The sequence below is a fragment of the Heliconius melpomene genome, chromosome 4, assembly GCF_056956725.1.
Source record: "Heliconius melpomene rosina isolate 202511_hmr_F chromosome 4, ASM5695672v1, whole genome shotgun sequence".
Lineage (NCBI taxonomy): Eukaryota > Metazoa > Arthropoda > Insecta > Lepidoptera > Nymphalidae > Heliconius > Heliconius melpomene.
In genome coordinates this window covers 4,513,459-4,539,299 of record NC_140392.1, presented here as the reverse complement: position 1 = coordinate 4,539,299, position 25,841 = coordinate 4,513,459, and the positions used below count along the sequence as shown (strand labels likewise).

The following is a 25,841-nucleotide window of genomic DNA, read 5'->3' as shown; positions in this document are numbered from 1 at the left end:
TTTGCTTAAATTATTGATCAAACAACTTTTATTAGCATATTCACGTGCTAGTGCTAGAACGTCGTCTGCTCTTGGTTAAATTACTGCATAAATAATTACCAATTATATCTATACTAGCTTACTTTAGGTTAACGCTGTATCGTACTTAGCAGGATTAGCAGAGGGGACTTGGGAACAGTGTTAAGACACTCTGTTCTCATTTATATACTTCCGTTCCCCACTTTCCACCAAATTATTATTACTACGTGTTGAATGGCGGAACTCTACGTCGCGTTTGTCGTTTCTAGTCACATACTTGTTTCAACGGGCTACGATGGCCTCTAAATTGTGAAATTAATATTTATAAAAAGTCTTATTGTATAGTTTACTATCAATGGCAGTATATTAGGAATAACTAAACATATTTAAGTTACAAGAAAGCTGATTTTTATCTTACAAGTAGTTAAGTATCTCTTTCATGACGTTATTTATGGACTTATTTATACGATTTATGTCTTTACTGTAGCAGATTAAAATACATAAGCCTTTTTTATCTGTAAATTTATCTTGCCACGTATTTTCTTGTTATTTTATCTATTCTAAATACGATCAATTGTTTGTTGTTTGTGTTAGCGGAGTACGCAGAGAGATCCTGGAAACAGTGTTAAGAGATTCCGCATCCCCACTTTACGAGCAATTTTGAATTGTGAATCTTAACGCACGTTGCCTCGTTATTAGAGCGAGGAAATGAAAATATTAAATACTTCAATCCCCTGAGTGGGAATCGAACTTACAACCGATGCCGTTTATAGTATACTATGACAGCCTCGATTATTTATTTAAAACAAATATCTTCTATAAAATATAATTGTTGAACTAGTAAAATGGATAGTAGTATATCTCGTGCCGATCGCATGTAATTAAGGTTTTAGAAAGCTACGAGTATATTTATGAGCCTTACTAACAAGCTTAAATTCAAATTTCGTTAACGAATAACGAATAAATCATCTAAGCGAAATCCGTTATTAATTAGTAGAGATAGACGATAACAAATAAAATGAAATAGGAAAAAAGGAAAATTTACTTCGTTTTAGGAGATTTATGTTTCTATTTTTATATTTGATAAGCTCAGCGAAAATAAGATTTACACAGAATCTCTTAGGAAATTTTCGTTCGACAATATGATTTAAAATTCCATTGAGATGTATTTATTAATAGAAATAATATTGTTTACTTTCAATTTTCGCTTCTAGGTAAATATTGAAAATTTTACAAGTAAATTGATTAGTTATTAGATAACAAAGATATATTTTTTGGTTAAATTGAAATTTCTCTTGGCAACTACATTCGAAACCTTTTTTGTGTTAGATATTATCAAGCGATTAATCCAAGAATTATAAAGTAAAGAAAGAAAAGAATATATAGAAAGCTATCCTACTAATATTATAAATGTAGAAGTTTATGTGGTTGGATGTTTGTTCCACTTTCACGTAAAAAGTACTAAACCGATTTAGATAAAACTGTACACTAATCTAGCTTATCAATCCATTGGCTATAATTTTTGCAAAAATATCTAATATGGTCATAAATTTAAGCGGAAAAACTTACGTTTGGGACACTAGTTGAAAATAATTTTATTTATCTAGTACTATAATATCTAAAAACCGGTTAAAACTGCATCACATTGGTGCATTACACACTTGCATAAAAATATAATTGAGAAGTAAATGTGAATTAAAAACCGTACCAATTATTTTAGTACACATTCAGGTGTGAAATAAATTCTAGGAGGGCGATATTTCGTAATATTTATGGTCTCTAGGCGAAACTGAATACAACTATTCTCGCTTTTTATTTGCATTGGCAAAACGCCTCGGTGATATAAACTTATGTTTAAATCTCTTGGCGGATTTATGTATAGCGCTATAAGTCCTTTATAAGCGTATTATCAATATCTTTATTTCTTATTCGTTTATTTCCTTTTGATACTGGTGGAAGCTGCAATAGTTATGGGTTCAGATAACACTCGGGTCCATGAGTATATTTAAAATTAATTATTTTAATTTCTACGTCCTGGTAGACTAAATCCTCGAAAAATTGGGCCTGAATTGAATTTATACATTTGACATATTTATGGTAAGCGATCTGTAAATTCCGTTAATCTTCTTCTAACTTTTTACGGTGTTTCCCGTATGCAGGCTAGGCAGAGGGAGCCTAGTGCTAATACATTCCCACTTTCAGCCGAATTCTGAAGGCATTGCACATTGAATGGAGGAACTCGCGTTTTTTCCCTCGACGCGAACCCACAACCTGTCTCGTTTACCCTCACATGGCTTTGCGCCTGTACGACTGGCCTCAATTAATAATATGTACTCATATTTTCATAATTAACAATATACATAATTTTATTGTAATTTAATTCATTATTTCTAATTTATTCATGTTAAGTGAACCTATTGAGACAGCATAATCCCATTGTGAACCAGCTCTCAGCTTATGTAACCACATATGTCATATGAGTCTATGTCCAGTTCGCATGACTAAGCCGATCCCGATGATACAAACCGCAAGGAATGAGAAGTTACTGCGTGCATGCTTGTTAGTAAATGCAAAAGCAATTTGAGAAAAAAATCACTTTTTTTGAACATAAAGAAATATATGTCTTATTTTTTTCTTTAAGTGATGAAATGGCAAACCGCGGAGTTAAATTCCGCCACTTAAAAACAATGGCTTAAGAATAAGGCGGAAAATGTAATGTCTTGATGCAGAACGGAGTGTCTTACCTCTAGGTTCCCATGTTCCCTCTATCTACCCCGTTATATGTAAGATACAACGTGCAACTAATAGCTATTTAGTCTCTCCATCTCGACGTTGAGTGAATTTCGAATCTAATTCAGTCGAGGTGTCAGGCTTTTTTCGTAACTTTTGTATAACCTTGTCCTTTGCAAATAGTCAAAGAGAAGCAAAACATAAGTGACTGACTTCTCCGTTTTCAAAACATTTAATAATAACAATAGATATATTATTAAATGGATATTAAACTGAAACTATAATTACCAAATTGAGATATACCTAATATCTGCACCTAATAACATACAAATTTACTATGCTATTATGAATATTAATTATAAACTGTACTATATTATATATTCCCGATACATTAAGACATAAGCCTTACATTCATCAGGCGTCTCTTCATTGATGCGATTAGCGTTTATCATCTGTCGCCATTACGCCTCGATCGGCCGCTATGACAGCTGCCGAGTTACTTGACAAGTATTCTCTGGTTCACCTAATAATATAACTTCATGTAAATTTTAAAGATATTTATTAAATTATGTATATGTATAGATTTTTGTTGTTTGTGTCGTTCTTTTTCGGGTTTCGTACTTAAATAAATACAAGCAACCTAAATGAGATATCATTATTAATGTAAAATTAAAAAAAAATGTTAAAAGTAAAAGGCTAAAAAGTTAAATAAGAAAGTACCTAATAAAACTTGAAAGTCTTATTTTTGTCAGCTTCTTCAGAAAATCTTTTTCTGAATGCACAAAAATCACAAAATCTTTTAGCAGAAATGAAACCTCTCCGCAGAGATAAATCCTCACCGTGGAATAAGACGTAAAAAGTGCACAATTTTAGATTTGAGACGTCCGCGTCGCACCGAGAATGCGATGAGTTAGTGAAAAATTCACATTTATTCAGATTATCTACGCTAGCTACAACTTAATTTGATTTATTGCCTAGATATTCCTTTATTCTGCGTTTTATAAAAATGAGAAACTACATTTAAATCCAAACGTGTCTACAAAGTTTTAAAATGAAATAGCTGAAACTTTATAAAATAACATGAAGAATCTAAATAATGATTTCTAGTAATGAAAAGAAAAATATTTCGATGCTGTTGAACTGAAAAGTCATAAAACCTAACGTCTGATTAAAAACGAAAAATGATACAATCCTCATCCAAATAATTGAAGTTCCATTTAATATTAAAATTATTTTATAGTGTATTATTTTTTGATATAAGATGCAAAAAAACCTGATCCACTGCCAGATTACATTTTCATGCTGTCTCATTATTCATTCGACATGGTAATTTATATAAATGTATGCGATAACGCAAAGAAAGTGTTTAACGACTTTGTGTGCTATATTTTTGTAAAATTATTCAGCTTCACGCTGAATCCCGCTCATAGCAGGGTAGGCAGAGAAAACCTAGTATTAAGACACTCCGTTCCCCACTTTCTGCCGAATTCTGGAGGCATTGCGTGTTGAGTGGCAGAACTCAACACCGCGCTTTGCCTCGACAACACAGTGAAGAAATGGGAATATAAACGTAAATACATTCACTTCCTCGAGTGGAATCGAACCCACAACCATCGCGTTAGTTACACCCTTGTGCCGCTAATTGATTACAAACAGAATGCAAATTTTCATAACGATTCCTTAAAGTATTTGAAATCATTGTTTTTTGAATTAGCTTATAAATATTTAACTTATGAGTATTTCATAAAATGGCACATCGCATCTTTATCCATATAAGGTTTTTCATTTAAACGTTAGAGTTTCTAATATATATTTTAGATTTTTATTATTCTTTTTATTACTTATTCTTAGTTCGCAGAAGAACCATTTGTGCATTCTTCCTTCATTTTTATTATAACGCTTACTTTCAATCAGGCTTCTTTATCAGCTCAGCTTTCAACGTTGCATTTTCTCAACGTTTTCTACGTTTATTCAAAGATATATTTTTTATTTTGCATTTTTTATTATTGTCATAATTAAAGACAGTAATAGAAGTGTAATAATTCTGGGTTCACAACGATGTAGTTATTGAATTATTTGCATACTAATTATGTCACATCACAAATCAATCCAATGCATTACGCGTTGAGTGGCGTAACTCAATGCCGCGCTTTGCCTTGTCACCAAGGCGAAGAAATAAAAAAAAAAAAAATTATAACTCATTTCCCCGAATAGGAATCGAACCTACAACAGTCTCGACTCATATTCATGACATATTTTTATACACTTTATAAAAAAACATTGTAATAATCAACATTGACTTGTGTTTTCTCAACTTTAAATCGTTGAAATACACAACAAGCACATCGCCTGTAAGCTTTACATCCCAAATGCTCGCAGTTTCAACTTTTTCAATTTGGCATTTGTATTACGCTGGAAAAACTTCCTGTGTAAGTCGTTCTTTGAGAGATTTCATTTCTTTCTCCGTTGATTCCACAAACAGGTAAGAAGTGAGAATTAACACTAGAAGCGCCGCCGTCCCATTTTTGACCCAAACGCAAGGTTAATTGTATATAACTTTTTTATTTGTTAATTTATGTAGATGAAATTTTTTTACTATTACCAATTTTACACCTTTATTTAATTAAAAATATAAATAATTTTATAGCAGTCATACTTTTTGAAAAAAAATTAGGTCTACCTAGAATTGCCGCTGGGTCATTTTTGTCCCGCCATTATTATTTTATTATTTGAGGGTATCATTTGACATATTTTCATGCCTCGGGGACGAGGTGGAGGTGAAAGGGCGACGCGGGGCCGGAAAAAAAATTAATAGTAGGTTTAGCAGTCAATGCCTAAGTTTTTAGGGATCTGTAGCTTTTATGGAAAAAAAACCGTTATAAGATCATTTTTTTTGTCCATCCTTCTGTCTGTGCCTTTATCTCAGGAATGCTTGGAGAAATCGAGTTGATATTCATATGAGTATATGAATATCAACTATATGACGATCTACAGTCCCTTGATTTCCTGAAAAAGCGCCCTTAAAAAAAGATATGACCATTTATATAGTAAAAAACATGTATTTCGACACTATAAAGGGAATCAAATTAATAAGGTACTTTCAGATAACTTAGAATTATGAAATTTGGCAGCTAGCATCTACATGTAGTACTAGTACAGGAAAAAATCTGAAAACTATACATTTATTTATAAGTCTTAAAAAATAATAGCCTGAAAAGTGGGGTAAAATTGGTGTCAATACTAAATTTTGCCGCTAGTCCAAGTGAGGTATCAGATGAAAGGATGACTAAGCTAGGCTTGAATTTCAGAAAAACACTTGATACCAAATGTGGCCAATTGTAGGGTAGGTAGAGGGAACCTGGGAAACTAGTGCTATGCACTCCGCTGGCATTTTCCGCCGAATTCTGGAGGTATTACCACACAATTTTATAAATCATCTGTGATGTATCCCTGATGAAGAATATATTAATGCATTACTTGGCCTACTAATAATATTAACTAATTTCAAAAACTTATAATTTTGTAAGAGTTATTCAGTTAGTTGTCACGACCTTAGAACGTATTAGAAATATTTGATTCTTTCTTTGTGTTTTATTTTTTGGTACTTTTATGTTTGTTAAAGAATAAGAATTCATTATTAAAGATGGTCTACATATTTTACGAATTATTTTAATAATATTTTTTTTGTATTATACCAACAATCAACATAATAAGTAGAATGGGACAAATTTGTCACGACGGCGGTTCAAGGGGGGTATCAATCTTCGGCACTTCTAGTGTTAAAAGACACTTTTGATCAAAGGTATTGCAGCTGCCAATATTTATCGCCCCCCGAGTCCCGGGCTCAATCGTACTATTCAGGCTTTTTATTGGCGTTTATAAAACGTCTTGCTGAAATAAGTTTGTGTTTAAATCTCTTTGCAAATTTATATAGACTTGGACCCTTTTGCGTTAGTATAGTCAACTGAGGGCTCATAAATTTGAAAAACTTTACCCAACTTTGCCGTACAACTTAAAAAACTATTTACCTTCACTTTGCACACTTTAACTTTTTGATTTAAACTTTTGTCAAGTTCTGTTAGGCTTATATTTCACATAATTTATTGAAATTGAAAATACACGAGATAGCACTAACACTATATATACAATTTATATATTAATATTCTGTTAAAATTTTGAACATTAAGAACTTACATATCTACGTGAACTATATCTATAAACTTTAGGTTTAGACCTAGCCGCCCCAAATTGTATTCAAAATATTCATAAGTACTACAAGCATTCTCTTTGGGTGAAATTACACAAAGGTCTTGGTTTGTGATGTCAAAGGGAAGTTCTATAAATTACATACTTAAGTTGTAACATATCTTCATGACATGAAGATGTGAAGTTTTAAAAAAAAAACTAAAAAACTTACTAAATCCATTTTGCCTTTTATTTTTTCATTCTTTTATACACACACACAAATTAAAATAACAAATGAATTTAATTGTGTTAAAATACTCATATAGAGATACTTGAGGGTCCCGGGATGAACATAGGATACTTTTTTTTCTCATATTTGTAATATTTTCGATATATACCAATATATTAAAATACTTATTAATTTGACATGCAATTTATTCGACCATATTAATAACAGCCGTCGCTAAGCGACCGTTGCTAAGCAACGATTTGTAAAGTTTGTTGTTAGAAAACGTCACCCAAAATGAGCTTGCTTAACTCATCTCTCTATTGAAGACTGAAAGTAATTTCATAAATATATTTAATAAATATTCGTATAGTTCGAGCGGGCATAGCCGCGTTCAGGTCCACTAGTTTATTTATATATCGACAGCATTAATGGCTATCATAAATTCTGTTTTCTGTTTACTATAAATCGTTTACTAAGTAAAATAAATATTTATCGTTACAGATTCTAGAGCGCTGCGTATTCCACTTTACATTTTTATGCTACAATATAAGGATTAAGGGATAAACGGAATTAATCTACCATTAACAAGTGTATGGGAGCATAATGTTGATTCAATATGCTATAAAAAACTATTAAATTATCGAAAAAATAATTATGGTATATAGTTTATAATAAATTGATTTTTATAGGGACCATAAGGAAAGTAAGTCCGTTTGAAATTTAGTTTCAAAATACTGTGGTTTAAAGCAGAAGTGTGTGATTGCAAAGGCGACGGTTGGGGGTTGGATTCCCACTCGGGGTATGAGTTATTGTTTATTAATATTTTTATTCCTTCGCTCTGGTAACAAGTTCATAGGAAAGTGGAGGGCAGTGTGTTTAGCACTAGGTATCCCTCTGCTTATCCAGCTATATGTGAGATATAGCGTGAAAAAAAAATAGAATTTGTTTAGCTAAAGTTTATGTTGTTGTTATTTATCGACGAATTTTTAAGAATATTAAATCATATTTATCGTAACGATACTACACGTACCTACGATTAGAGTAACCTCAGGCATTTCATATGTATCATGTATTATATACATTTCCTAGTCCATTCGACCACACTAGCGATGCTCCAGAAAGCTTTTACAAACATACATTTATTTTACATACATACAGTCATATATACATTTATGTACACACAAAAAAATATATAAATAACTTAGAATTAACTTCTTTTAGGATCAGCTATAAACGAAAACTAAATTCCCTGTAGTTATAACTTTCCATATAACATGTCAACGCTACGTTTAACTAAATTTCTCTATTACACTCAAATTTTCCTTTATACGCATTTATTAAGTTTAGGTTGGAGAAACCTCCTTACAGTATATAAAATTCTCCCAAACGGCCTACTTCGCAGAAATGGAGCAATTGTCTTCTCAAGAACAGAGGTCGAACGGGCGTTCGTATAAATATTTATTTAAACTAACATTATATTACAAAAGTTTATGCTATCAACAGATTATGGCACGTTTAATATTTTAACTTCTTCGCTCTGGTAACAGGGCAAAGGGCGGGGTTGAGTTACGCCGAACGCGTGGAACGTGAGGAGTGTCTTTGTATAGGGTTTCGTCTGCTTACTCATAGCGTGAAGCTAAATAAACACTACTTTTTCTGTATTTTTTACAAAAAAATATCGTGCCGACTTGAACACACACATTGTTCACCGATGAAATTAAGCTGAAGAAATAGCTTTTTGTAGGACGGTTGAGGTTATTTTCTAGGCAATTCACCTTCGATCTTGTTATTTGAATGTTATAAAACGTTTGCTGTTATCATAATATGTATGAATTTATGTTTCACATAATATTTTTTAAAAACAAGTTCCCAGATTCCTTCGGCTTATCCTGCTATGTTCGGGATAAGGTCGGGAAAAGCTAAAAAAGCTATCTTTATGACGCCATCATAGCGCAGTAGTACAGCCTTTAATTGTAAATATTGTAGTTGTCAGCTCGATCCGAATTATGGAGAATGAATTATTCACAATTCTTCACTCGGGCAAGACAAAGTTTGGCGTTGAGTCCTCCCACTCAACACGACATCTCTAAAATTTAGGCGGTAAGCGGAACTTTTTTAATACAAGGTGCTCTCTATTACGACGAGAGGGCATCTAGTGTCAAAACACTCCGTCCTCCACTTTCCGCACAAATTATTTAAGATTACAGTGTAAAGTTTCACTATTATATTGTTAAAGTACAAATTTTACTTTATTAACTTGAAGGTTCTCTCCCAGGTATGGAGAGAGTGACTATTAATCTTTGTAATGTATTTAATGAGCAACATTTATCCTTTCGCACACTTAATTACAAGGGTTGGTTAGATTTCAATGAAATAAGAGTTTAATAATTATTAATAATAATTGTTTATATAATATTAATAATAATTGTTTATATAACAGTGATAAACAAATAGCACAATGTTCTGTTGAAGCTATATATATAATAAATAAACACATATAATTATATGCTATCAATTACGATACATTATTTAATTTTCAAGATTTTTTTAATATATCTCATTCTTTTTACAGGTATAAACAACAACAACGACAACAAATTTGAAAGTTGAAAGTGTTTCTAATAAACATAAAAAGAGTGAAAAATTGTAATAAACGAACAAAATGATTGTCGAGAAAAAGTGATTATTTGTGATAAAATACTGAATTAAAAGCGTAGTGAAGTATAATGTACGTTATATATGTGTAATGATGTGAAGAACGAGCCGTGATGTGGCTTCCGGCGCTACTGTATCTTTTGGGCAGACTGGGTAAGTTATTTTTAATTATATTTATTTATTCATTTATATGAAATTTCAAGGTAAAAAAAAATAATATTGATATATGTTAGTTTTTTAATATGATACATTATTATTTATTTTATTATATGTCCTTAAAAGCTACATGTAGTAGCTGTGATAGTCGATTTATTTGTAAAATATTATGTGTAATAAATATTTTTGAATATGTTTGGACAGTGAAAATTATTGATGTTAAATTAAGAAAATATTAATTTAAAAAAATATACATTAAAAATAAATGAAAGTATAAGTTTATTTTATAGTTATTATGCTACACAGATCTCTCATAGTTGATAAACCTCTTTCTCGTGTAACATAGTGACTGGAAAAACTTAATGTTAAAAATAGGAATGGGAATACAAACCAAATTGAATCTAATCTCGATTGATACAGTCGAGATTGGAATCCTGTTCTCAGAAATGGCGAGTTGGATGTTGGAACTCAGTGTGGTGCTTTGTTTCAACAGATCACAAAAATGAATAATAACTGAATAAATAATAATTTAAACATTTATACTACGATTGTATTGAATGTGCATTAAACCTTCAATGTACAGTAAGTACAGTAAGATACTGTAGTACTTGGAAATGGTGGTATATTAAAAATTTCCCATGTATAATATTTCAAAACCATAATCAAGAATCATTTACCATTTATTTACCAATGTTTACCATTTGGTAAAATTCTTATAATCAACCGACGTTAAACACTGTCTTATCCAGCCTTTACACGAAAAGCTTACGTCTCCACTTCATTAAAATCACGCTTCTAAAATGAAACCATTTAGGATTTACGTTAGCTACGTAGCCTTTCTTGAAGGATTTGTATTGAGATTATATCTTTGAAAATGTTGTGAAACTATAAAACGTTATATATAGAACGGAGTAAAATATATATTTTTTTTATTAAAAAAAAACTGAACCTACATATATACTTTTAAGAAACTATATTTTCATATCGATTTTGATATTTGGCGATGTTGACTGGTACATAATTAATCCAAAGAGCGAAAATCAAACCCATACTACATATGACAGCGTGGTTAACATTATCAAAGTATTTTACTAGCACATGAATACATTTAATTAAGGCTTTAAATTCCACACGATTTACCTTCATATCGAAAATATATGTACATATTAATTTGATTTAGGTTAAAATTCTACGTCTATATATATAAAATCGAAAGGTCACTCACTCATCACGAAATCTCAGAAACTACATGTGCTAGGAATCTGAAATTTTGCATAGGAGTTACTTATAGGACGTAGGTGCTCGCTAAGACGGGAATTTACAATAGTCGACTTCTAAGGGGTTGTTTTTGGGGTTGAAAGTTTGTATGAAACTTCGTTACTACAAATGCTAGGAGTCTCAAATTTTGCATGGGCGTCACTTATAGGACGTAGGTACTCTTGGACACAGAAATTAATAATAACGTAGTTCACGCAGGTGAAGCCGCGGGCGGGCCGCTAGTATATATGTATAATATACAAGAAAATCAATTTCCACCGAATTTTCTATAGAGCTCTAAAAAATACAAGGAACAATTTTCTTCACAAAAACCGGATAAGTTGTTGGGAAAGCCGACTTTATACAAAGCGTATACACTGTTTATTTTATCCAGTAAAAAGAAGCAACGGCGTTGGCGGGCATTTATTTTAGATTTATTTTTCACAAGGGCTGGTACATTTAGGTTGGCCATTGCCGCGCTCCCTTGGACCGTATAATTTATGAAATAGAGTTAGATATAGAGTTATCGACTAAGGCTTTATGTACTATAATATACAAACTTCACTATAAGATGTGATGAGATAATAAGATATTATGATGTAGAGGGTAGTCGTGGCGCAGGGCCACAGAGTGACTGTAAAACCGTCTGGTTGTGGGTTCGATCCCCACTTGAGGAGATGAAAATTTAAATGTATATTTCCATTTCTCTGATGTCGAGGCAAGCGCGCGGCGTGGCGGAAAATGGGGAACGGAATGTTTTAACACTAGATTGCCTTTGCCTTCCCTACTGTGTGTGCGATAAAGCGTGAAGCTGATTTTTTTTATCATAATTTATTTAAAGTGGTCAGTGGTAAACTTAGCTTAGTTATTCTTGGATTTCCCCCCAAACCTCGAAAGAAGAAAATAAATAAAAAAAAAGCCACGAGTTTAAAAATACCCTTATACAGGCAACCGCCTCAAAAAGCTCAAAAGCTTAAATTATTTTATATAAGGCCTACCTCCCTATATGCATTAGGGTTAATACCCTCTAATGGTGGTTGTGTGGAGAGGCCACCTCTACACTAATGAGAGTTCACTATTAACAAGCTTAGCTCCTTATCAGTGGTTTGACAATATAATGCATGATTTAGTCTATTATGCGTTCAGGTTAGAATTAGGTCATGTTCATATAAGGTAAAGTCGATATGATAATATTGTGGAAAATGATATCGTTGAAAAGGATTTTGTATGTAATGTACTTAAGTTGAAGCAAGTTCAGATCGTAAGCGTGACAGATGGTGGGTTCGATTCCCGCTCAAGTAATGAAATATTTAATATTTTCATTTCTTCGCGTTGGTGCTGAGGCAAACCGCATCGTTACGTAATCCAGAATTGGGTGGTGAGTGGAGAGCTGAGTAGAGAGTAGAGCATGCGGGATAAATAAAACTAAAAAAAGTACATAAGTTAATAATGATATTAAAAAACGTTTCTCCATAAACGTTTTCTTAAGAAATTATTTTTAAAGAGCGATTTTCATTACTTATTACAATACAACAATTAAACTTACAATTTTGTATATTAACCATGTAAAAAAATATTTATAAGGAATATTTTTAGTTAGAATTCTATTAGCCTATATTCTTTGTATAGCCCACACAGGTAAATAATCTACGTTTATTTCTAAAAAGATACTTCTATTATAATTTACAATTATTTATTCTTTTTTTTGTTAAGTAAAAATAAACAGTCTTGTAACAATTAACTAAACTAGGGCAGGCATTATATTCAATAACGAATATCCCATTATAATAAAATCGTAATTGATCGGTGCCTTCAGGTACATGGATTTAACAAAATACAGATTGTTTTCTGTTTGTCTGTAACTTTGATCACGCTGAGTTAAGAAATGGCTAAACCGATTTGAATATAGTTTTCACTACTGTGTTTTGGCAAGCTTCTCATAACGTTTAGTGTTTGCTCTATGTCAATAGATTTATAAATAAAAAAATATACCATTTTAAAAGATTTTTTCGACGGAATAATTGTTTCATTTAAATAGTTGAAACTTTAGCTTTTCAATATAGGTATAGATATTGTTTTTAAAATTATCTATACTATCTATATTATATTATGAATTAATACTAATGTAGTTCAAGCGGGCGAAGCCGCGGGTATTACAATATAATTATTATATATTTCATTTTCGCTATGAAAGATATAGCAATAAATCTACAACCAAACACAATAATAAATAAATTATTATTATTATTATTAAAAAATGTCACGGTTGACGTGAAAGGTCAAGAAACGGTATTTCTACCGAATAATCTCCCCCCCCCCCCCCCTAAAAGATGGAGAAGGCGAAAACAAATTTACTTAAGTGGTTCATTTTGTCCAAGGCTTCTTATATTTCTAACGTACGGATATTATAATTATTTATTTACATAAAGTGGGCGGACATTTTACTATAAACTGATGTATGGTATATGAGTATAATAATTAAAAGGCCGTCGTGACGCAGAGACGGTTGTGGGTTCCATCCCCATTCGAGGAACTGAAAATGTTTAATTACATTTTTATTTCCATTTCTTTCCTCTGGTGTCGAGGCAAGGAGCGGCGTAGAATTCCGCCACTCAACACACACAATGCCTCCAGAATTTGGCAGAAAGTGGGGAACGGAGTGTCTTAACACTGGGTTCCCTCTGCCTACCCTGTTGTGTGCGGGATACAGCGTGAAGCTGATTTAATTTGATTTAATATAGGTATTAAAGACAGTGGCGTAATGGAAAGTGTACTCGATGGATATGGGTTCAAATTTCACTTGACAAGTTTATATTTGCATATAATATAAACGTCTTTCAAGCGCAGTTTAGACCTCGCCATACTGCTCTGTCTATGTAAAAATATACAGTTTCTATTTTTTTCTACGATTTGGGACAATGATTTTACAGCTCATACTTCTTATATCGACCAAAATTATGTCTTTATGAAGTCTAAGATGAACTAACCTACAAAATAAGAAACGTGTTAAGAACGCCGTGCCGCAATGTGGCAGCGTCTGAATGTAAACGCCATGCGGTGGTTGGAAACCTTCTCAGGTAATTTGCCTGTTCTATTAAGACATCGCGCGGCGTTAAGCTCTATCATCATATATCATTGGCGGTGAACGGCATCTTTATACTAAAAAAAGATGAACGAATTCAAATGAAAATCGTTCACGTTTCGTTTAAAAATAATAACTAATAAATAAATTAAAACAAAACAAAAGTTCGACATCAAAACCTGTACAAAATAAACGTTAAATTTCATACTTCATAATATAGTAAATATTTTATATACAGACATACATATATTGAGTTATCTCCACTACCGGTTAACCGATAACGTGACGGGCGACGGCGGTGCATGTCGCTGAGGACACTTATCTAAGAGCTCGATAGAATTCCCTCTAGAAATTGCTTAGATACGAGTTCAGTTTTCTATTAGAAAATGTTATCAAAAATATATTATTATCATATTTAAAATTTTAGTAGTAAACTAAAATATTTTATAGTTTAAGTGGTTTTCAATATTTGAAATGTCGTAGTATTAAAATATATGTTTAACTAGCTGGCCACCCGCGGCTTCGCCTGCGTAAACTACGTTATTATTAATTTCTGTCTCCATGAATACCTACGTCATAAAAAGTATCCCTGTGCAAAATTTGAGACTCTTAGCACTTGTAGTAACGAAGTTTCATACAAATTATCAACCCCGAAAACAACCCCTTAGAAGTGGAATATTGCAAATTCCCGTCTTAGCGAGCACCTACGTCCTACAGGTAACCTCCGTGCAAAATTTGAAACTCCTAGCTCTGGTAGTTTTTGAGATTTCGTGATGAGTGAGTGAATGAATGACCTTTCGATTTTATATATATAGATAGATTAAACGCTGTGTTATTACTAGAAGTAACAATAATAAAAAATAAACATTAAGAAATAACAAAATTAAAATTCCTGATTGTTTAGCGTTGTTATCAATAATTAAATATATTATTGAACATTAATTGATAAAAACAAAAATATACCTACATTTATAGAAAAAGCTAAAAAAAGTCTTTATAAATGTATGACACGCGTTCAGAAAATTTATTTCTGATCTTCGGATAAAAAGTATCTGGTGTGTTAAAGAAAAATTGGAGGTCGAAACCTGCATATGAAATAAGGCGCAAACTTTAGACCTTTTCTTACAACGTCATTAATCTTTCCCGTTCCTCTAAGAGAGATCTCAACTCAATAAATAATAACAAAATCTTTCCGTAATAAATTACATGTATTATCGTGTTTATGACGTATTTTATTTTCTTTATTATGACAGTTTATTTTTGTTTATTTTCCCCTAAATGGGGGTGATGGCCGTAAATGTGACAGCATTCTGACCCAGTTAGATTTTGTCTATCTTGCCCACTCCACACGATAGGGGTTCAGAGTTGAATCTAGGTAGATAGAACTAGATAGAGGTTGCGGGTTCGATTTCCACTCGAAGAAATTACGACAAAATCGCTTTCCAGCATCGATATGTACGTACATATTCTTTTCTGTATGTATATTATCAGTCTTAAAATAAAAATTTAGGCTCTTTTTAAAGTGTTGATAATATCCTCTATTTAAACAATATTTTTTCACGTCGGTCTTACATATTGTTTTCTTTGCCACATCTATAATATAAACCCACATGAAATATATAATATAAAATTTTATACATACATATATCAAAGAAGTCGAAGTAAGAGATTTTCGTCAGCGTATCTTCAAAGAAATAGTGACGGGATGCGGTGACAGCAATAGTAATAAGACCAAATGGAACTTGGGGTTTCGTGTTGAAAGGGATTAGTGACCGACTGTAACACACAAAGCAGTCATACACAATGAGATCCCCTCAAAATTGAATTCTGCTATCTATATATAACAAAGGTTATTTTAGCTTGCGGAAAATGCGTTCTTATATCCGCGATTCGGTTGTTCGAGATAGTTGATCGCTATGGAGGGTTTTTGTTCCTTTTGAAACGCGATTACGGGGTATGGTTTGTTTGTATATGAAGGTGGTCGTTGGATTAATATTAAGTATAAATTTTCGGCAAATTCAATGAGAATTGCCAGAAAAATAAGTATTTTTTTAAAAAATATCGATAATAATAAAATTCGTGGTATTTAAATTTAAATAAAATAATGAATGCAGTTTCCACTTTTTTGTATAGTTATATATATATATTCTTTATTGCACAAAACAAAATACAGAAATTTAAAGAAGAAAACTTTGGTTGACAAGGGTGGGCTTATTTCTAAAAGAAATCTCTTCCAGCCTACCAGTGGAAGTGGATATCTGTGAAACAGCGGGGAGAGTATAGTGCATAACAGAAAAATATTATATTTGAATCTATAAATATATATATATATATACCATAATATATATATAAACTACATATACATATATACACACACTATATATATATTCTATAAAAAGAAAAAAAAATACATACATAAACATAAATATTAAGAAAATTAATATACAATTTAACAATTTCACTGAAATATATATTGTAAAGATGAATAAAAAATAGCCAATCTGTTTAACGCGATTCAACCAAACGATTTAACATTTTTAAATATTTTAAATTTTTTACGCACAATCACGATATTTTCTTACATTTGTACTGATTGGAAATACATCTCCATAAATAAAATTAAATACTTATATCTTTCTCAAAGAGAGCTTCACTCCATATAATTCAACTGTTGTTAAAATAAAATGTTTTTAATAACAAAATTACACATTTAAAAAATCTTAAATGTAGTTCTCATAATTTTCTTTAAAATACTCGTATATTTTTTGTTTATACCCAAGCAACTTTACGATACGTACAGCACTTAACGGTTTTAATAACTCCTTTATGATTTAAAAGTGTTTTACGTGACTGGAATAAAACTTTAGTTTCTTTTTATTAAAAGGTTTTTGGCGATTAAGTGAATAAAGAATCATTTTTTTTTGTTAAAATTAGTAATTTTGTATAACAAACCGTTCCGGGTAAGGTATGGATGCGTACATTGGCAATTTATTAGCCTTCGCTTTTTTCTGAATAAAAATTGCCCAAAGATTTTTTTATTTGTCTTGAGATTTTACTATATACATTATTATAATAAATCTGTAGAAAAGTCATTTCTGTACATTGAAAATATTAAAAAAAAAATAGTTAGGGTGTTAACACTAGAAGCGCCGAAGATTGAGACCTCCCTTGAACCGCTGTCGTGGCAAATTTTTCCCATTCTACTTATCAAATTAATTGTTGATATAAAAGAAGAAATTAATAATTAAAATAATTGGTAAAATATACAGTTTAATAATCAATTTAAAATCAATCTTTATTCTTTAAAACTGAAAATGTAGCTGTAAACGCCATTTTAGGTAAGCGCAGTAGGAAATTGAGTCTTCTATCATGTGATGCATTATGGTGTACTGGAACCGGGACATTCTACCTACGCCTTTACAAGAGGCGAGCGTCCTACTTACGAGCAATATTCGTTAGTTGTTATAGAATATACTATGGTAATACTAGGTAAATAAATATTAGAAATTATTTAGATATGTTTTTGATATTTTTTAAATTTTAGCAAGTTATATTATTATAATTATTATTGTTGTACGTATATGAATATCCTTGTAATATAAATACAAATTATTTTTGTTTTAAAGTCAGTATGTTATCTACCCCACAAAATTCTTAATTCTTGTTTCTATCTGACTTTAACTTAATTTTAAAATATTCAATTTTTTGCTGATTTTATCCTTCTGCTCTATATATTAATTAAGCAACACTGTCAACACTAAAGAACAAAGTCCACGTCGTGCTGCCAGGATATTAGTATTCCGTGACCCAAGTCACCAGTGCGTGCTAGGTTTTAATTTTTTTCTACCGCCTACTGTTTTTCAGCTCGTTAAAATATAACGGCGTTGATTCTCCATTATATTGTAGCCCAGTTTTTCCTTTAGACCCACTCAGTGTTTATGGAAAAGGCAGTGTGAAACTTAGCGTTTCTATAAAATAAACAACCCCTTCATTATATTTATGTTTATTTCCGTACACACCCGCTGTTAACCTCGTTGGCATGGTCAGCATTAAAAACTAAGAATATTATATATTATGTATACGTACTATTTTTTTGCAGCTATTACTAAAGTAAGCTAAAATATTAGCATACGAGTATGTTTACGATTTGGATATTTTTTATCGATAAATTATGTTAATTAATTATCAAACGAATAGATAATAAGTATTTTACATGTCTTTACAGCTCCACATTTTTACATTTCCAGATAGTGAATTAAGTGTCTAGGCGCTCCGTTCTCCACTTTTTACACAAACTGGATTTATTGCATAAAAAAAACTTAAAGATTAAGTTTGTTTTTTGTCTTTAGCTGGAAATGAAATACAAAAAAATAAACTTAAAACTCGGAACTTGGACATAACGTTAAGAATTTTTCATTTTTCCATATGAACTAATAACAATCTTCGCTCATTTTAAGTAACATACTCATATAAGGCACGAACGTAAAAGGTACAATTTACCTACTTTCACACAAATTTTATGACCTGCCTTCATCATAGCTTTTTATACGGTTTGGGCTTTCTATTCAAAACTTCGCTGGTAGCCGGCTAATGTATAGCAATGAATTAGGTTTTTTAAATAAATACTTAATCTTTTTTTAAGTTAAATAGTCTATTCTCACTTTTACGACCAATTCTTTTAAGACACTCCCCTCTTTCTGCCTAATTCTAGAGGCATTACAACTTGAATGGCGTACCTGAACTTCACCCCTGTGTCACATTTAACCTCAAAAAAAAGAGAAATTTAATAAACCACATAGACAATTTAGTAACAATATATCAGTGAAAGCTCATCATCCCTAAAAGCTTTTGGTTCTGTTCTTGCAAATAGTAAATATTTGAACACATCTGATACGTGTAATAAGTTAGACCCTCAACCCCTCCACTACAGATATACTCGTATATTATCCACATGGGGGTTCATTTCACATTCCTATTATTTGCAAGCATTAATTCCATGTTATCTTACTTTGTTGCCCCTTTCCAGTAAATCCTACTGAGAGCTTTTTTTCTTTTAAATTACTCGTTGTCGTAAAGACTTCAATATAAAAGAGTGCACGAGCTCATATATTCCACTTTTTATGTCTAATATCTGAGCGTCTGCATCTTTTATCCCCATAGAGGAGGGTATCGATCATTTTAGTGGGGTATTTATTACTGTCGACTTAGTATACTGTCAACCCTGGTGTAAGAATAGATATTTATATATAAAAATGTGTTTTAAAATAGAGAAAAGTATTCTTTTTCTGAGTATCTTTTCTTGGATGTATTGTAAATAGAATATATTTTTAGTTACTAACCCGTTGGTATTATTAAAGTTTACGTAGTATTTTTATTTAAATAAATGAATATTAAACTATAAATTTCGATATAACATTTAAATAATTTTTATTTCTCATAAATAAAACTTAGCTATGTAAGCCTAATGCTCTTATAAAGGTCATGTTTGAATAGGTACTTTAAGAATAATGTCCAAAAAGGGATTCAATATGGGGATATAATTTGTGTTTATTAATTTTAATTTAAGTACTGGATTAAATTGAACACTAGGGTGTGGGTTCAATCTCCATTCGAGGGAATGAAATATTTATTTAAATTTAGTTTTCCATTTCTTCGCTCTGCTGTCGAGGTATAGCGTGACGTTGGCTTCAGCCTATAGCGGTTGAGATGTGATACCACTATTTAATATGATCTTATTTATTTTACACTAAATGAGTAAAATTAAAAATCCAAATTTTGTGGAGAAATTGTCCAAATTTATTTAACGCACAGATACGTGAAGAGAAAATAATCACAGAAGGAAATAAAGAAATTTAAATAAATACCAATAGAAAATACAAGCTAAACTAGCACGTAATAGCAAGAAGTTAAGGTTGAGAATTGAATGCAAGGTAAGAGAGCAATGGATACACAAGTGAATGTCGCAAGCGATTCTAGCCGACTCTTTAAACGTGGCGATGCTGGCTAGCAGCCTACGGCACGCATAACAAAAAACTCGGAACAGGTTTGAGTTGTTCCAATGCGCTGCGTGTGGATGATTTTAGTAAATGTAATAATATTAATTTAGAATAAGTAATGTTCCCTACAGTACTCCCCCCCAGAGACCTGGTTAAGGGCGATAGTAGTCTGGAAACTTGACTCTTCTTCCGCTTCTTGTCCGCCTCTCAAGTGTCTGCTCCACGTCAGATTGAGAGATAGCCTTTGGTGCTGTTATTATCCTCTTTGATGCAGGAACGGCCTCTCGCGTAACATATGCGGGCTTGATCCTGTCCACACTAACGTTATTAGGCTTACCACATATGTTTATTTTGAAATATTTAGGAGTCCTCTTGAGAACCTTGTATGGGCCTGCATAAGGTGGTTCCAGTGGCTTGCGGACGTGGTCCTGCCGTAAAAAAACATGTGTTGTCTCTGCAAGGTCAGCTGGCATATAAAAAGGACCTGTCCTATGCCATGACGTGGGCTTCCACCAGCACGAAGACGAGTGACCAGATTTGTGATATCTGCAGTCCTGTAGTCTTCTGAGGGTGCCAGAAATTGCCCTGGAAGTCGAAGGGGCTCCCCGTAGACCAGCTCAGCCGCTGAAGCCTGAATGTCATCCTTCCAAGCGCTACGGATGCCCAGCAGCACTAAGGGAAGTGCTTCCGTCCAGGTCGAAGAGGGATGGCACATGATAGCTGCCTTCAGCTGCCGATGGAGTCTCTCGATCAAGCCGTTGGAAGCTGGATGATACGAAGTAGTCGTAAAGTGATGTGCACCAACCATGGCTGATAGTGCCTTGAAGAGATGCGACTCGAATTGCCGACCCCTATCGGTTGTAATTCGAAGAGGGCAACCAAATCTTGCTATCCAACCAGAGAGAAGAGCGGCAGCACAGGAATCAGCTGTGATGTCCTTAAGTGGGAATGCCTCAGGCCATCGTGTGAAACGGTCGATGACAGTAAGACAATATCTGAAATCAGACGAAACAGTTAAAGGTCCGACGATGTCGAGGTGGATGTGTGCAAACCTCGATGTAGGAGTTGGAATTGAGGATAAGGGAGCAAGGGTATGACGGTGAACTTTGCTCTTTTGACAAAGTACACACTCTCGTGTCCACTCTCTACAGTCTTTGCGAATCCCTGGCCATACGAATCTCTGTGTAACCAGCCGCACTGTAGCTGTCCTACCAGGATGGCTCAAGCTGTGTAAAGTTTCAAAAACTTGTCGGCGAAACTTCGCAGTAATGAACGGGCGCGGAGAAGACATTGATACGTCACAGTATAACTTCTGGTTAGAGTCTGGCAAATCTACCTTAGCCAGTTTTAACGATGAGCCTTTTTGAAGCAGACCTAGCAGTTCAGGATCAGTATCTTGAGCAAGTGCTAGAGCCTGGTAATCAATAGATCGACTCACCTCTTCCAGTCGTGACAGAGTATCAGCCACTACGTTCAAACGTCCTGGTAAGTAAAGACGGCCTGTAGGTAAAGGGCAGACGTTGGCCGCTACTTCCGGCTGCCCAGAGAGTTTTCCGACACTCCGTAACTACATGGCTGCACACATTTTTTAGCATTTGAACCAAATTTAAAATGGTACCAACACTTTTGCCGGGTAGTCGACTTCCTGCGATGTCTGGAATGGCTCCGGGAACGCTCTTTAAATTTTGATGAGACCGAGTTGTGACGTACCTGGGTCGAGAGTTCCGATACCTGCTTGGTCAGGAGTTGGATCTGCTTGGCCATTTCTTCCAACATGGAGGATGCAGGGGGTGTGGCCATCGCAGATGTGCTTGCGACCTGTGGTGATGAGGGTGCTATCTCATGCACCTTGTCTGCCAGGTCAGCTAATTTTTCGATAGGCAGATCAGGCTGTGAAGCTATAACTGTTTGAATGTTTTGTGGTAACCTACTCGACCATAATGTTTTTAAAAAATCCTTGGGGACAGATGAACCCGCAAGATCTTGCATGTATCGCAGAAACTGTGATGGCTTGCGATCACCTAGCTGCTCGTGCCTCAGCAACTGCATCACTTTCTTTTCTTGAGACGCAGACAATCTTTTAATCAGTTGCGTTTTAAGAGTGATGTATTTATCCGTCTCGGGAGGAGAAATGATAATATCCTTCACCTCGACAGCAAATTGATTATCTAACTGAGCGGCAACGTAATAAAATTTTGTAGTATCACTTGTTATATTTGATAAAGCAAACTGACCTTCAATTTGTGAAAACCAAAGGGCTGGTTCTTCCGGCCAGAATGGTGGAATACGCACGCCAATTCTGCACACGTTGGATGTAGTCGCGTCCTCCATCTTATATCAGAGGTCACTTGCCAAGGTCGTCAAAATGGCCTCCTGCCGTTTTAAATCTTCTTGCCAGCAGTAAACGTAGGTATTTATTGTAGTGCTCACCAATTTAGGGGTCACCAATATAGCGGTTGAGATGTGATACCACTATTATAATGATCTTATTTATTTTACACTAAATGAGTAAAATTAAAAATCCAAATTTTGTGGAGAAATTGTCCAAATTTATTTAACGCACAGATACGTGAAGAGAAAATAATCACAGAAGGAAATAAAGAAATTTAAATAAATACCAATAGAAAATACAAGCTAAACTAGCACGTAATAGCAAGAAGTTAAGGTTGAGAATTGAATGCAAGGTAAGAGAGCAATGGATACACAAGTGAATGTCGCAAGCGATTCTAGCCGACTCTTTAAACGTGGCGATGCTGGCTAGCAGCCTACGGCACCCATAACAAAAAACTCGGAACAGGTTTGAGTTGTTCCAATGCGCTGCGTGTGGATGATTTTAGTAAATGTAATAATATTAATTTAGAATAAGTAATGTTCCCTACAAGCCCCCAATGCGCAATATCTTCAGAACTCAGCGGAAAATGCGGAACAGAATGTCCTAACACTGCTGCTGTGTGCGGGAAACAGCGTGAAGCTGATAAGATTAACCTTAAATAAAGTGGATCAATATTTATGATTAAATAAATAAATTTACTATATAGACTATAGTTTTAGTGAGTGGTATTTTCTTCTAAATGATATAATAACTTCATTTATATCAATTATGCACTTGCCAACTACACTTGCAATATTTGTAATCAAATATCACTAACAAAAAAATATCAAGCATAGACAGCCTACAATCGGATACAAGAATAAATTTAAAACCCATACATTTTTTTCCACATACAACTAAAACCGTCGATCTAAAACCAACAAGCAATCGATTCACATGCATCCTGCAAGCAAAATTGAATCTAATGGAAAACCACGCACTGAGAGCATCCCATTCTATTCGCAAATTGATGCCCGCATATTTACAATCTGTTTCCACATGCCAATGCTCTGTGACAGTATTGTAGGTGATTTTATTTGGTTTATGCGATTGTCAACAAACTATATTTATAATAGAACAATTGTAGACATTTTGAAGATTTGTTTCTGGTTTTGTTGTGACTGTAACGCGATGGTTCTTGGTTCGATCCCCACTCTAACAAGTAAAATATATATTTACGTTTATATTTTCATTTTTTAGCTCTGGTGTCGATTCAAAGGCAGTTGAGTTCTGTGGCTCAACACGCAATTCCTAAAGATTTCGGTAGAAAGTGGGGAACGGAATGTCTTAACATTGGGTGCCCTCTGCCTTCCCTGCTGCGTGCGGGATACAGCGTGAAGTAGATTTGATTTGAAATAGATTGTTTAGTAAGCACTATCATTTAATATAAATATTGGGGTCAGTCGTGGAACAGAGACTCAAGCTTGTGGCTATAAATGCGACAGGTTGTGGGTACGATTCCCACTCGAGGAAATTAAATATTCGCTCTGGTGTCCAAACAAAGCGCTGCTACGAGTTTCGTCATTTAATTAAAATAACATAGTGAAATAAACGTCTATAGTATTGCCTTTAAATCTTACCTATAAGAAGATTTCTAAATATTTTTTTAGCTATATATTTCAAAGGGGGGATAAGTAGAATTTACATTTATTAGTATGGATCGTCGTCTCATCTACCCTATCAACAACAAAAACATATCGTCGACTTGTCAAACACGATGGTACACGTTCAAATATAACAGGTAAATACACAGGAAAATAAAATGACAAGCAAAGTAAATATCATAGTAGATATGTATTTTTGACGAATATAAATAAAGGCACTTTCAGCTTGGCTTATGTTAATAATATGTATCTATACTAATATAATAAAGCGGAAGAGTTTGTTTGTTTGTTTGTTTGTTTGAACGCTAAGATCTCTGGATCTACTGGTCCGATTTACTATGTTTTTGTTTTGTATGAAAGCTGCATTCTTCAGAAGTGCTATAGGCTATATATCATTACATTACACATATGTACTAATAAATTATAATACTTTCTAATTTGACATGCAATTTATTCTGCCATGTTAATAACAACCGTCGTTGCTAAGCACCGGTTTGCAAAGTTTCTTTGTTGTTTTAAGAAAACGTCACCCAAAATGAACTTATATTTTGATATTCATCCTTATAAAAATAAATATATTATATAATATTTAATAAATATTCTTATAGTTCAAGCTGGCGTAGCCGCGTCTGGGTCCACTAGTTTAATATATAACCCAAGATTGTATTTCTTTATCATGACATATATGAAGTGATTGTGCTTACCTCATAACAGAGTACAATACATAACATAGTGTTGAGACACTCCGTTCTCCACTTTCTGCAGAATTCTGAAATTATTTCGACACAAGTGCGAAGAAATGAAAAAAATAACTATTTAAATTCCTCGAGAGGGGATCGAACCCACTACCTGTCGCGTTAACAGTTACACGTTTTCACCACTGCGCTACGACTGGCTTTACTCAAATATAACGTTTATATTATCAAAAGATTTTGCAAGGTCAGACCTTGGGGCTAAAGGCAAAATGTATTAAGTTTTAGTAGTTCATTGATAGTATATTGGACTCTCTTATATAAAATATGATTTGGGTTCATGTCTCTTCCAATAACGCTTGATTCAGACATTTATGTAGTATCTAAACTCGGACTTCAGAAATATATGGACGACTACCAACTTTTTCAACCTTACCTTGTGGTTTTGATTATTTATTAGGATTTCTAGGTAGTTTGTATGTAAATAATTAATTTTAATAGCTTAAAAATATTATATATTTCTTTTTTGAATTGCTGTTCGCCAGTTCGACGTCCGTTTCTTGTTCCAACATTTTTCTTGATTAAGTTTTAGTTAATTAAGTCAAAATTAATTAATAAACTAATTAGTTACGTTCACAAAGCCTAAAAGAGTCCCCTCAACAGTGATGATAATTGCGAATACATGTTACCTTTCAATAAAGTACAGTAGGAAGATAAAGTGATCTATGAGCAGTATCCGATAGATATTGTAATTATAGGAGGGTCCAATTAATTAATTAAGCAAATACTTTTATACTGAAGTATTTACTTCTTTGTTTTAGTTAGTTATTAAACATTTGTTGTTTTGTAGCTTGTCGAATTTTACA

At 33.1% G+C, this 25,841-nt stretch overlaps 1 protein-coding gene across 2 annotated transcripts in view; it reads left to right on the top strand.

Annotated features, from left to right (window-relative positions):
• The window catches only part of LOC146539506 (zwei Ig domain protein zig-8-like), a 75,544-nt gene that overhangs the window by 9,727 nt on the left and 39,976 nt on the right, over nucleotides 1-25,841 (top strand). Inside the window, exon 2 of one of the 2 annotated variants that reach the window (XM_085208258.1) lies at nucleotides 9,735-9,970. In XM_085208258.1, coding sequence (XP_085064384.1) covers nucleotides 9,931-9,970 — 40 coding nt within the window. In that variant the 5' untranslated portion in view covers nucleotides 9,735-9,930. Of the gene's footprint in view, nucleotides 1-9,734; nucleotides 9,971-25,841 lie in introns of those variants that run through there. The other variant, XM_085208259.1, reaches the window with a different exon arrangement.